The sequence below is a fragment of the Leucoraja erinacea genome, chromosome 8 (assembly GCF_028641065.1).
Source record: "Leucoraja erinacea ecotype New England chromosome 8, Leri_hhj_1, whole genome shotgun sequence".
In the NCBI taxonomy this organism is placed as follows: Eukaryota; Metazoa; Chordata; class Chondrichthyes; order Rajiformes; family Rajidae; genus Leucoraja; species Leucoraja erinaceus.
The window spans coordinates 39,547,415-39,562,248 of NC_073384.1; the positions used below are offsets into that span (position 1 = coordinate 39,547,415).

Here is a 14,834-nt window from a genome sequence, read left to right on the forward strand (position 1 = left end):
AAAAGATTGGGATTAATGAGAGATTAATGTTATAAACCTAAAGATGTACTCTATAATACAAGATTCTGGAGGGTACCACAAAAGGGATACAATTGGTGAGGACAATTTGTTTAGTAACTTAGATCCGCACTGCAAGTAAAAATAGACGTAATATCCTTGGATGAATTTCATACATCTGGTTGGTTTCAAACTCTTTTCGTGAGGACATAGGATACTGATGCCAATGAAGTTGACGAGAAATGCCACTTAAATTTAGATTCTTGCACCTTTTAGCAAATGGGCGTCCAAGCGATTATTTTGTCAAAACTTACCAGTCATGTTATAAATACCAGGGAAATTGGGAAGCGAAGAGAAACGAAACAAACACCAAATAGTCTATCTTTTGCTTGTTGAACAGAGCAGATTTATAGCCCTCTGAGTAAAACGGTTACCCCCCAGGTTCATATGCAATCTTTTCCCTCTCACCATAAGACTATGTGCATTGGTTCATGATTCCCCTACTCTGGGAGGGTTTACATGGAACTGCACTGGAGTGGAAATTGATGCCACAACCCTGCAGCAATCCTAGATAAAATGCACAAATGGATTTTAACCAACTTTTTGTTACAACAGCCAACTGGAGAAGCTCCAAAGAAACTTGTGGCACAAAGGTTGGCCAACAAGGAAAACAAGGAAAAAAACATTTAAAAAAATTCAGACTAAATTTAGGAATAAATTATTGCCACCATCTGTTTTAAATATTATAAAGCTACAGCACTCAAAACATTAAAGACTCTTACCCTGTCTTTGCTTTTTGCAACTAGTTTCTTCAGTCTTATCTCCAGAACAGCGTACATTTGTAAAGCATGTTGCAAATTTTCTGGACTTGTCTGCATCTCCAAGGTCTGGACCAAAGCAAAACTCAGTACAACAGAGGTCAGCTTCTGCTTCAGGTTCTGGGGTTCCCTTTCGATGATTTGCAGAATGTTCCTTATCTGCAATCAAAGCAATTATTATCGTAAAAAATCTCAGAAGTGATTTTCACTGCTCACTAAGATAATTTTCCCTTTTAATATCTGTTCAGTATCAGGAAGCCATTAGAACTTAAATCACCTTTGTTGCTTCATAAAAACATAGAACAGTACAGCAAAGGAACAGACCCTTCAAACAATTATGTTTTCCTTTAACCATTGGTCAATGCAACCTTTTTTTTCTTAAGTCAGGTTGTAAGCTTGTCACACAAGTGTTCTTGTTGGCAATGAAATTGGTGGTTATTTTGTTTTCTGATCAGAAATGCATTGCATAAACATAAATATTTTCTCTGCCCAATCCGAGATAGTTGTGAGGTACAAGATTCATAAACCTCTCTTGCAATATTACTGTGCCGCTGCCGGTAGAGCTGCTGCCTCACAGTGCCAGAGGCCCGGGTTCAATCCTGATCTCAGGTGCTGTCTGTGTGGAGTTTGCACATTCTCCCTGTGACCGCTTGGGTTTTCTGCAGGTCACAAGGAGACCTGCAGCCTTCCGGTTTTCTCCCACATCCCAAAAATGTGTGGGTTTGTAGATTAATTGGCCTCTGTAAATTGCGTGAAGTGAATGAGAATGTGGGATAACATAGAACTAGTACGAAAGGGTGATCCATGGTTGGCGTGGACTCGGTGGGCCGAAGGGCCTGCTTCCATGCTGTATCTCTAAACTAAACTATTATATCACATGTAATTACTTCTTTGCATTAGTCACGAGCCTTACGCTTTACATTTTTCACAGACATGTTCACTCTTCACTGTAAAAATTGTGTTTTTACACATTGTACCACCAAGATTAGTTTTAAGGTTTACTTCTCTCACCATTTGAGTCCGCACAGAAGGCTCCATCGAGCACAAGTTATTCACCAGGAGCTGAATCATTTTCTGGTTTGCTTCGCCAACAATTTCCCTCGTGTCACAGCTCTCCAATAATTCTTCAAGTACTGTTAACACAAGTTGTTTAGCTTCAAGCAGAGCCAAAGCACAAGTAGTAACAAAAAAGCAAGAAAAACACCCCAATCATGTGAAGCAAATATAAAGATCAGTAATCTATTTTACCTACATGTAAATGGACACATTGAATTTTGCAGTGAGCAAATCCTCCATACAATCACCCATAAAATTACCAATTCCCAGGAGCATGTATATTTACTCATTTAAATACCATTACATGTATAGATCTGGATGAATGGACAACAAATAGCTTAAAATATACATAGCAGTTCCAGATCTGTGGACCATTTTACCCATTAGAAAAGCAGAGGATATATAGTTTATCATGTGTACTCTTAAGAAAATCCAGCTAAACCATATTTTATCTTAATTCTCACTTCCAAATGGTGGATGCAGCGACAAAGACCCAACTGCCCTTGCACTGTGTATAAAAACAATCTGTTTCCATGCTCCATCATAACATTTAAAAGGCATTTTGTCAGGTACATGGATAGGAAAGATTTAGAGATATATGGGCCAAACGTGGACGTGGGACTAGTGTAGATAGGGAAGCTTGGTCACCATGAACATATAATAACCATATAACAATTACAGCACGGAAACAGGCCACCTCGACCCTTCTAGTCCGTGTCGAACACGTATTTGAGCTGAAGGGCCTGTTTCCATGCTGTATGACTATCTCTGGAACTCTGTTCATCAATTTCTTGCTCAACTCACCAGACAAACGAAAAGCAACTGAGTACTGAACCCCAGGGAACTCCACAGGTAACAGCCTTACAGGCAATCAAACCTGAAACATTACCCATTACTTCACAGCTTAGAGATAATGTTGAAATCAATTAGCCACTCTCCCCTTGATCCGATAGGTATCTTTCTTAAACCAGTCTCACATGTGGGTTGAAAGACCCAATGAAACAAAATGCTCTCATTCTTAATAGGATACCTTTGGGATGTTGCAAGCTGCATATTTAATCAGAGATGCTTAAACAACAAAGCACTGGAATGCAAATGGGGCCTGAAGGGATGACATAATGCAGGCATGAAATGATCTACTGCTCAAGAATACAGCCGCTCACATTCGTCATGACGTGCACAATACTGACGTGAGCACTGAACAACTATACATAATTAGGGCAGCACGGTTGCGGAGCCTTGCAGAGCCAGAGCCCCTGGTTCGATCCTGACTACGGGTGCTGTCTGTACGGAGTTTGTACGTTCTTCCAGTGACTTGCGTGGATTTTCTCCAGGCAGTCCAGTTTCCTTCTGCACTCCAAAAATGTACAGGTTTGTAGGTTAATTGGATTTGGTAAGAAAAATATACATTGTCCCTAGTGTGTGTGTGTGTGTGTCGGATAGTATTAGTGTGCGGAGATGTTAGTGTATGGAGATCGCTGGTCGGCGGGGACTCAGTGGCCCAAAGGGGCCAGTTTCCACACTGTATCTCAAAGCTAAAACTAAAATTATACCTGGCAACAAGTTTCAGTATTTCAGAAAGAAAAGTGCTCCATGTTACAAATAATATCGGCATTCTGTAGTGTGTGACTGGAATAAATCCCCAATCATACCTCAACACAGATCAAAAAGTTTGAGATGATTATCGCATAGTTTCAAAATGATAGTTGTTTGAGGTAATTGAGGGTAAGGGGACAACTTTTACCTGCAGGCCAGTTGCGAAGCAGTGGATTCATGGAGCAGAGCTCCGAATTAACAATAAACTTTGTTATTTTCAGCTCAACTGATTGTTTTGCTGGGTTGGTCAGCAGCGTGTAAGGCAACAGTTCCATCCATACCAGCTGTGTCAGCTTTTCATTCCCTTGAAGCAGATCTACCACGCATAGAAAATTTACTGCCTCTTCAAGAATAACATACCTAGGAGCAATTACAGAGCAGGAAGTTGAAATGGCAATTAATATTTAAGCAAAACACATACAATAAATCTGTGTGATTTCTAGAAAGGCAATGAAGCAACAACATCAGTTTAACAATAAATGCAATGTCTTCTTTGCCCATCGGGTGGCGATCTTGTGTAGCATGTCGTTCATTGTAAAGGGCCTGTCCCACTGCAGCGACCTAATTCTCGAGTTTAGAAGAGTTTGCCCTCGACTCATACTCGCAGCATGGTCGACGTGAGGTCCTAGGAGGTCTTTGTAACTCCCCTTCATGCTCAAGAGTAGTCCCCGCATACTCGAGGCCTCAGCTAGGTCGCTGCATTTTTTTCCACATTAAAAAATGCTGTGTGTGTTTGTGTGCGAGCGTGTGTGTGGACGGTCGATCCGGCTCACGGTATTATCGCTGGCGCTCGATCCAACTCAAGCTTTTCAGGCTAGTGCTCTCGAGCTTGAAGGTCGAAGACAGTCGCTGAAAAGTCGAGTCAGTGGGACAGGCCCTTTAAGTCCTATTCATTCACTGCATTGAACGTTCCAATGTCCAGCATCAGCTTAGATTCAGATTCAATTTTAATTGTCATTGTCAGTGTACAGTACAGAGACAACAAAATGCATTTAGCATCTCCCTGGAAGAGCGACATAGCGAATGATTTGAATAAATAATAATAAGTGTCCGGGGGGGGGGGGGGGGGGGGGGATTGGGGGGGTGGTGATTGGCAGTCACCGGGGTACGTTTTTGAGTAGAGTGACAGCCGCAGGGAAGAAGCTGTTCCTCCACCTGCTGGTTCGGCAACAGAGAGACCTGTAGCGCCTCCCGGATGGTAGGAGGGTAAACAGTCCATGGTTGGGGTGAGAGCAGTCCTTGGCGATGCTGAGCGCCCTCCGCAGACAACGCTTGCTTTGGACAGACTCAATGGAGGGGAGCGAGGAACCGGTGATGCGTTGGGCAATTTTCACCACCCTCTGCAATGCCTTCCGGTCGGAGACAGAGCAGTTGCCATACCATACTGTGATGCAGTTGGCAAGGATGCTCTCGATGGTGCAGCGGTAGAAGTTCACCAGGATCTGAGGAGACAGATGGACCTTCTTCAGTCTCCTCAGGAAGAAGAGACGCTGGTGAGCCTTCTTGATCAGAGTTGAGGTATTGTGGGTCCAAGAGAGGTCATCGGAGATGTTGACTCCCAGTTAAAGTGCTGCAACCATATCCCACCCAAATGTAACAAACTTGAAGTTCACAGCTCTCTTACCAATGAACAGTACCCAAACAAAGACAAACAGGGAGATGCTAAATGCATTTCGTTGTCTCTATACTGTACACAGTACCCAAACTAAGACAACAAACACAGCTCTCTTACCAAGTTCACAGCTCTCTTACCATGAACAGTACCCAAACAAAGACAAACAAACTGTGAAAATAACTTTGGCTCAATGTCTCCAGTACGAAATTTGCACTTTTTCTATATTGCACCTTTCATTGTTGCACCCTTTTTAAAATACCTCAGTTTTTGCTACATTTTGGCATACTGTGAATATTTTAATATTTTAAATAATGTATGTCTATTGTCTATTTTTATTGGTATGTTGTCTGCCTGTGTTTTTAATATTACTTGCACATTTTGGAGTATGGAGAAACGTAATTTCGATCCTCTGTATAACTACTGTTGCATAATTGAATTGACAATAAAGTTTACTTTGAACTTTGAACCAATGCCTCTGCTTCTTTAGAAGGCTTAGGAGATTTGGCATGTCCCCAACAACTTTCACGAACCTCTGCAGATGAAGCTTTTTATCGGGATGAATCACAGCTTGGTTTGGGAACAACTTCATCGACCGCAAGAAATTGCTGGGTATTGTGGACGTTGCCCAGATCAACCAACAAACCATCCTCCCTTCCATTGACGCCTCACGCTGCCTCGGCAAGGCCAGCAGCATAATAAAGGATGAGTTTCACCCCAGTCACCTCTTCTCTCCTCACCCATCAGACAGGAGGTACAAAAGTGTGAAAACACACAACTCCAGAGAGTTTCTTCCCAGCTGTTATCAGGCAACTGAACCATCCTATCAACAACTAGAGTGGCCCTGAGCCCCCCTCCCCCATCTACCCCACTGGAGATCCTTGGCTTGGACTACCTTTCATCAAACTTTATTGGATTTTATCTTGCACGAAACGTTATCTGTACACTGTGGATGGCACAGTTATAATCATGCATTGTCTTTCCGCTGACTGGCTAGCATGCAACAAATTCTTTTCACTGTACCTCGGTACACGTGACAATAAATTAAACTATTACAGATCTATTTATGCTCACTCTAAACTTATAAGGTACATCACAAAGCTTTCATTAGATCGCCAGCAGAGAATGGGTTAATATGACAGGAACCACTGTGGTGGGGATGAGGAGATAGGATTCATGTTTTAGCTCCTGTCCCATATTTTGTGACTGTTGCGAAGTATGAGGGTGGGATAAAGCAAAGTTGAATTATCCTCAGTCAAAGCTGAGCAAACATGAACAGCCTTCTTAGTGGTACGTATTATCTATTGAAATGTACTTATTCAGACAGTTCCTTCACAACGGGGAGAAAATGGTTTGGGGTGGCACAGTGGTGTAGTGGTAAAGCTGCTGCCTTACACTGGGTTCGATCCTGACTGTGTGTGCTGTCTGTATGGAGTTTGTACGTTCTCCCTGTGACCAAGTGGGTTTTCTCCAGGTGCTCCCTTTTTTTTCCACACCAAAAAACTTTGGTAAAATTGTAAATTGTTCCTAGTGTGCAGGATAGTGTTGGTCTGCAGGGATAGCTGGTCGGCACAGACTCAGTGAGCCGACGGGCCCGTTTCCGCACTGTATCGCTAAACTAAACCCACATGATTTCAAGCAGCTATGAGACAATTTATAGGATTCAATTGATGCTTATTTCAAGCGGAAACAGTAGTTTCTGACACACAATTGTAAATTTTCCCTTGTGTGCAGGATAGTGCTAGTATATGGGTGATTGGTGATCAGCATAGACTTGGTGGGCTGTAGGGCCTTTTACGTGCTGTATCTCTAATGACTAAACTAAAGTTGAAAAGAGCGAGAAGTATAAAATCTCATTATTTTTAAATACTCTATTTATCTATACACTATTTAAACCAAACACCCCTGTCCCTAGAATTATACCCACCAGTATTCATTCTCAGAAAGGTCGGCACGTTGAAGCAGTGACAGAAGAGATGAAACTGTCTCTTCTTGACCAAGCTGGCTCGAGAAAGCCTAGGAAAAGAGAAAAATTGTGTTTAATCCTACGGTATAGGGAGTTCTCTATTATGCAAGATCTTATCTTCATTAGACAGAAGCATTGGACTACAGCTGCCATTATCAACCAAAGTTGATTGGTAATGAATCATTGGTGTTGAAATTCTGCTCGAGGTGGTCTGAATGACAAAAGTAGTTGTTTTTGAATTACTGTTATTAACTGTGAACAATTAAGCAAAGGGTATCTGTACCCTTTTGGGCTGCACTGTGGCGCAGCGGCAGAGCTGCTGCCTTACAGCGGCAGCGATCCGGGTTGGATCCTGACGATGGGTGCTGTCTGTATAGTGTTTGCACGTTCCCCATGTGACCGCGTGGGTTTTCTCCAGGTGCACCGATTGCCTCCCACACTCCAAAGACGTACAGGTTTGTAGGTTAATTGGCTTCCTTACATTGTCCCCAGTGTTTAGGATAGAACTAGTGTACGGGTGATTGCTGGTCGGTGTGGACTCGGCAGGCAGAAGGGCTTGTTTCCACGCTGTATCTCTGAAGTAAATTGTGTATGAGGAGTCCGAGTTTATTTTGCACCAACAATAAAGAACAGCACTTTGAGGTGTTGCACCAGAAATATAATTTGGATATACTCTGCAAGTTAATTTGTCAAATGCTCATTTGCATTGAGGCAAGTTACCTTCAGAAATGGAAATTCTTCTGAGACATAAACAAGTGTTTAATACAACTGACTTCTGTTGATGACATTTTACTCCCATCCAAGTTTAAAATAACATTCATTCTGCTAGATGACCCAAAATGATGAGCATTGGAGTTATGTGGAGTTTTTATTTTGCTTTGTAAACAGCGTAAAAATATGCCAACTGTGCATCTGTGGATTGTGCAAAAGGATGTCACCATGCTGCACACGCATGACAATAAAGAACTATTGAACCATTGAGTTAAATAATGGGTAGAACGTCAGGAACAATTCCCCTACTGTTTTACCAAGGAGTGAAGTGGTCTCCTTTAGAAAAGCAGATACACCAAAGTTTAACATCTTACATTGAAACCTAGAAAATAGGTGCAGGAGTAGGCCATTCGGCCCTTCGAGCCTGCACCGCCATTCAATATGATCATGGCTGATCATCCAACTCAGTATCCTGGTACTTGCCTTCTCTCCATACCACCTGATCCCTTTAGCCACAAGGGCCACATCTAACTCCCTCTTAAATATAGCCAATGAACTGGCCTCAACTACCTTCTGTGGCAGAGTTCCAGAGACTCACCACTCTCTGCGTGAAAAATGTTTTTCTCATCTCGGTCCTAAAGGATTTCCCCTTTATCCTTAAACTGTGACCCCTTGTCCTGGACTTCCCCAACATCGGGAACAATCTTCCTGCATCTAGCCTGTCCAACTCCCGAAGAATTTTGTAAGTTTCTATAAGATCCCCCCTTGTGTACAAGGTGGTGTAGTAGGCAAGAAGGTGACCAACTAGAGGATAGCTTACAGGGGACGCAAGGCCCAAAAGCCCTGTTTATTGCTGTATCTCAAAATAGTAAGCAGTTACCGGAACAGGTCAGTCAACTCACCTTCAGGGCTTGTAGAGCAGCAAGAACTACTTCTGGACTGTCATCTTTTATCCTTTCCAAAATACTTTCCTTCAGAAAAGTATTATCATATCCCTCCTTTAAAAGAAGTTTACAGATTAATAATTCCATAATCAAATAGCTGGTGACCATCAGTAATAATCCAATGTCTATGGTAATACATTTGACAACCTTTAATATGCTGACACCACTATTGAGCTGCTGCCTGAAAAACAAGCTTATTATGAAATCCATTGTTGGTGTGCAAACAAAATGCAAAAATAATTAACAGAAATTTTGCCAATTTCTTCTCTTGGGTTTACAAATTATAAAACCACATTACTTAAATGAAGCAGGATTTAGGGAGATTAAATTTCAATTATGAAAGATCATGATAGTATGCTTACAGCAGAGGAGTCTGTTTGGCTAGTCGTTCTAACTCCCATTTCCATGTAAGAGCAATCCACCCAGTACTCCACTCCAATTAGCCCTGAAAATTGCCTCCAATACTACTCTGACAGTGCATTGACTGTGAAAAAAATTATATCTTTGTTCTTGACTGCTGTCGATGGGAGCAGTTTCTCACTACATTTGCAAACCATATCATTCAAGATTATAAATATCGCTATCAGATAACATCCCAATCTCATCTGTTCTAAGGAGAATAAACTCCAGCATCTCCCATCTATCCACTTCACTTAAATCGCCTATTGCTGGACGAATTTGTGATTTTTTTTGCAAAACATGCCCTGAAGCCTCCACATATTTCGCAAAGATTATTTTAAAAAAGCCCCCCATTTTTTTTAAAGAAAGGAAATTGAGCTACACCCTCTAATCATGACATACAGGTACTGTGAAAACATACTTGAATAGTGTACATAACGCAGTGGTACACGAAAGAGTACAATAGTACAGCGGTAGAGTTACTGCCTTACAGCACCAGAGACCTGGGTTCAATCCTGACTAGGATCAGGAGTTTGTACGTTCTCCTTGTGACCATGTGCGTTTTCTCCGGATGCTCCAGTTTCCTCCCACACTCCAAATACAGACAGGTTTGTAGGTTAATTCTCTTTGGTAAAATTGTAAATGGTCCCTAGTGTGTAGGATAGTGCTAGTGTACGAGGGAATTGCTGGTTGGCGCGGGCTCGGTGGGCTTTAGTGCCTGTTTCTGTGCTCTATCTCCAAAGTTTAAAAGTCTCAAGATGAAATGTGATTAAAAATTGAAGTGGAAACCCATCCCTTCCCAAACGCTCTGCATTTCTTTTAAGTGTCTTTAATTTAACTTGTAGGACATTCCCAATCGTTTTACTGCCAATTAAGTCGTTTTCAAGTGGGCAGGAAATCAAGGATTTCATCCTTTCTCTCCTTTCAAAGAGTGCCGTGGGATCATTTACATTCACTGGTGAGAGAAAACTCAAACATCTCAAAACACACCTATAACTCGGAAAAACAAACTAAATTAAAATCAAAAAGACACAAAATGCTGGAGTAACTCAGCGGGTCGGGCAGCAACTGGGGAAAAGGAATAGGTGATGTTTCGGCTCGGAACCCTCCTTCAGGCTGAAACGTTACCTCTACCTTTTCTCCAGGGCTGCATCCTGACTCTCCAAGTTACACCAGCATTTTGTGTCTACCTTCGGTATAAACCAGCATTCTACACATGTTGAACTAAAATCAAGGGTTTAAAATCAAGATATTCTCTGTCAACTATTGACCAAGGCATTTTAATATCTTAATCTTAAGCAACCGAAAATGGGCACCACAGTAATGCGCTTGGTAGTACAACATCTCAGCTCTAGCATCTCTGTTCAATGCTTCACCTCACAATGCAGCTCTCTTCAGTGAAGTATTAAACCAACATTTTTGTGCCACGCAACATGAACCACAAGCTGCTGATTCAGAGGCTGGGATGCTGATAGTATGGCTGAACAGGAGTTAGTAAACCTTGCATTACCTGAGAGGTTTTAATGATCTCCTTTAAGTGCTCCATGGCAAATCTTCGAACGTTAGGCTGTGGGTGATTGAGGCTCAGCAATAGCGATGTGTCAGAATCTGTTAATAACTAAAATAGTGAAGGTTAATTAGGAGTTAATAAAGTGAATTTTAATTTCTTCCCCCAAAGTCATTGACTTTTCTGGTACATGATTCCATAGGCCCCAAACTTAAATGACCTTGTACTTACAAAAGTAAAAACATTGTATGCAAAGACAACTGTAAAGCATTATGAGCCCTTCTAATGCTCCTCCAGCAAGAGTCAATTGACAGCTATAGAGAGGAAGAACCATATTCATCTTCTCCTCTATAACCCTGATTACAGATGACAATAGGAGTGCAGATACATAGTTCCTTGAAGGTGACATCACAGATAGATAAGGTGGTCAAAAAAGCTTTTGGTAAATCGGGCTTCATCAGTCAGAGCACTGAGTATAGAAGTTGGGAGGATATGTTGCAGATATATGAGGCCGCATTTAGAGTATTGTGTTCAGTTCTGGGCAATGTGTTAGGAAAGATGTTATCGAATTGGAAAGGGTACAGAGAAGATTTACAGGGATGTTGCCAGGGTCTGAGCTATAGGGAGTGGTTGAGCAGGCTCGAATGCATGAGAATGAGGGATGATCTTATAAAGGTGTATAAAACCATGAGAGAAATAGATCGGGTAGACGCACAGAGTCTTTTGCCCAAATTGGGGGAATCAAGAACCAGAGGACAGATGTTTAAGGTGAAATGGCAACATTTTAAAAGGAATCTGAGGGGAAACCTTTTCACACAAAAGTATGTGTGTGTAAGGAATAAGCTGCCAGAGGAGGTAGTTAAGGCAGGGACTGTCACGTTTAAAAAACAATTAGTCAGGTACATGGATAGAACAAGATTAGAGGGATATGGGCCAAACTCACGCAGACGAGACTAGTGTTGATGGGACATGATGGTCGGTGTGGGCAAGTTGGGCCAAAGGGCCTATTTCTATGTTGTATGACGAGGCTAAACAAACTGAACAAAATCAAAGGCCCTTCCTGTTACTGAGGCATTTTGATAGCCTATCCCCAGGCAACCTAAACAGCGTAATAATTCCTCTCAAAGTGCAACCATCTCAGATCCAGAGACCTGGGTTCAACCCTGACCTCCTGTGCTGTCAGTGTGCAGTTAGCAATTAAAATTTATTCCCATTTCAAGGGCCAGACACTTTTAAGACTGCAGCTAGGACAATGCACTACTCACTCCCAACCCACATTATCTGCCCCGATCCCTGGATTTTGCAACTTTAACCCACACGTTAGTGGGGCACCACTGGTGGGGAAGAATGAAGACCCAGAGTGCAGTTCGCAGTTTGGTCAAAGGAAATACAAGGGAAATCAAGATGTGGCATTTAGGTGTTTAAAAAGTTTACACTAATAGAGCAAGGAAGAAAGTGCAAGTCCTTCCTTCTCCTGGCAGGATGAAGGGTGCCACCATCATTTACAAGCAACAAATTTTGGTACTAGAAACAGACATAGCCACAGGGATAGACACAAAGTGCTGGAGTAACTCAGCAGGTCAGGCAACATCTCTGGAGAAAAAGGATGGGTGACATTTCAGGTTGGGACCCTTCTTCAGACTGAAAGTAGGGGATGGGGTGGAAGATACGTCCCCAATAAATTTCATAATTGGAAAGTCCTTGCGAGGACAGCAAGACTAATTACTTCTGATGAAGCAAGAAAACTAGAATTTGTAAATTTGGAGTTTAAGCAGCGTTCAGTTGTAGCATCAAGTCAGTTACAAAGGGATCTCCGTAAGGGGAAAAAAAAAAGGATTCCTCTGCAACCACCCATATCATTTCAATCTAAGTTTACACTCCGATTGCAAAAATGTATAAACTTCAATTCCTCCTCCAAATTGTCCAGCAGGGTGATACTGGGTCAAATTTGAGGTCAGACGCTGACATATTACCCAGCGTACCTGTGTAGATGTCAGAGAGCAAGGGTGAATGAGAGAAGTGGGCAGTTAAGAAATATTTCCATCTATGTAACATTTATGTGACAAGGGCAGTACAGTGGTGCAGCGGTAGAGTTGCTGCCATACAGTGGCAGAAACCCGTGTTTGTTCCTAACTACAGGTGTTGTCTTTACAGAGTTTGTACATTTTCCCCATAACCGCTTGTGTTTCCTCCCACACACCAAAGGCGTACAGGTTTGTAGGTTAATTGGCTTTGGTAAAATTGTAAATTGTCCCGAGTGTGTAGGAGCGTGAAGGTGTTAGTGTACAGGGTGATCGCTGGTTAGCGCGGACTTGGTGGGTTGAAGGAAGTGTTTCCGCACTGTATCTCTAAAAGTTAAAAGTACCAATAAAAAAAGTGACACGAAATAGGACCCTTATTAAAAAGATAAACAACTGTGCAAACCTATTGCAGCTTTGGAAGGTGTAGCAGTACTTTCCATAGAAGCCACAGAAATGCTTATGGTAAACCAAGCACATGTCTTCTTCTACGGCAAATTCTCAAAAGCAATATCTTTTTAAAAAGGGCAGTATTAGTTTCTATGATGCAATGAGATCAGATTAAAAACACGGATCGTTTCACTTACAAGTAATTTTAATTCTAAGGAGCCATGATCATCAGCTATACCTTCAAATTGTGCCAAAATAATCTACTACATAAACGGCCAGATCTCCATTAACGTCAATTTTACCTGATGCTTAGCACTGCTCAAAGACAGAGCAATAAACCGGTTGAAAACATCTTGCTCTCTCTGGCTTGTAAGTCTATTCAGTTGTCTTCCCAATGAAAATTCGTAAGCCTTGGGGTACCTATATTGAAATTTACAAAAGACTTAAATAGGAGTAGTTAATAAAATTGATTTAAAAAAGCAAATGTGTATTTTGGTTTCCAGCTGAGCAAATGTAATACAGTACAGTGTTATTACAATAGTGAGGGTGTCAATGGTTATGGGGAGAAGGCAGGAGAATGGGATTGAGAGGGAAACGGGGAGTAGACTCAATGGGCAGAAAGGCCTACTTCTGTTCCTTTGGCGTGTATTAAAACCTCAAGGGCGACAGGGCAGGACTTTGGACTTTTTCTTTGATAAATGTTGCCAAAATAGAGCAACAGGTGCAAGAATTTCATTGTTCAGTGCAAATGTGACAATAAAGAAGCATTGAACCATAAACAAATTTAGCTTTTGGGAATATGCATCCTTTCCTTTAAACCATCTAGTCCTAAGACCTCAGGCTGTTTTGAAGTGGTCCTTCATTGGCAAGTCCTGATCTTTTCTCTGCTAACAAATGGGTGAAGTATGGCAGCATATTTGTGAAGCAATGCAGCTGAGAGTAGACATGCATTGCAGCCTTTTCTCCAAAAACAAACTGTGCCATCATTTTGCAGTCAAAGCTTGGATTCTTTAATGGCAGATACATCCATGACTTTACAACACACAAGTGCCTTTAGCTTGCAAAGGTGCCACACATACTTGTCTTTTGCGTGCCTGCACATATAGTTGGATTGCAAGCTGAGTTTACCTTGTTTCCAGAAGTCTGACCAAGGGCATAGTTTTCTGATTTAATGCAGAAAGACTGTCAGGATCAATATCCTGCGTCGAATGAGAAATATACTCCTCAAGAAGCAGGCTGGAAAACAATTCAGATGTTGCATGAGCTGAATCAACAACAAAGATAAATGAACCATAGCAATAAAACTCTGCAGAACTACAGCTAGATATTTATCTATATAAAACCTTACCAAAGATTTCTGGCTACAGGTCCTTGCGGATGATATGTGTGTTTAACAGTTGCAATAACACATTATTCAGCACATTTATCACATGGCAAATCTACTCCAAAGAATTTGATGCAGATAATCTATCACTTGTTAACACAAGATATGAGTGTTAGTTTTATTCTGAACCAGCTAATCTCCCCTAACACAAAACAAAATTCACGAAGTATTCATTGTAAAATATTTCTCCTTAATACTTAGTTTGCAATATTTGGTTTAAATTTATACAATGCATAATTATAATAATTGTTATTTATTTCATTGTTTTAAAGTAGTTTCACTGGGAAATCAGTTTAATACTTACAATTAAGAATATTTAGTTTTAATTGTGCATGGTTCAGAACATAAGCATTATTATCAGGCATTAAGCCAGCATCATTTTCATTCTATGTTTAATAAAGGATTTTATGAATTTTATTTAATGTGGGGAATGAGT

General features: G+C 41.3%; 1 protein-coding gene across 3 annotated transcripts in view; it reads right to left on the reverse strand.

Annotated features, from left to right (window-relative positions):
• The window catches only part of heatr1 (HEAT repeat containing 1), an 83,223-nt gene that overhangs the window by 44,719 nt on the left and 23,670 nt on the right, over nt 1-14,834 (reverse strand). For all 3 annotated transcript variants that reach the window (XM_055639558.1, XM_055639556.1, XM_055639557.1), the window contains exons 10-17: nt 14,143-14,250; nt 13,317-13,434; nt 10,610-10,717; nt 8,659-8,754; nt 7,007-7,095; nt 3,616-3,827; nt 1,827-1,948; nt 780-974 (exon numbers count right to left, since the gene is read on the reverse strand). In XM_055639558.1, the coding sequence (XP_055495533.1) occupies nt 780-974; nt 1,827-1,948; nt 3,616-3,827; nt 7,007-7,095; nt 8,659-8,754; nt 10,610-10,717; nt 13,317-13,434; nt 14,143-14,250 (1,048 nt within the window). The remainder of the gene's footprint in view (nt 1-779; nt 975-1,826; nt 1,949-3,615; nt 3,828-7,006; nt 7,096-8,658; nt 8,755-10,609; nt 10,718-13,316; nt 13,435-14,142; nt 14,251-14,834) is intronic.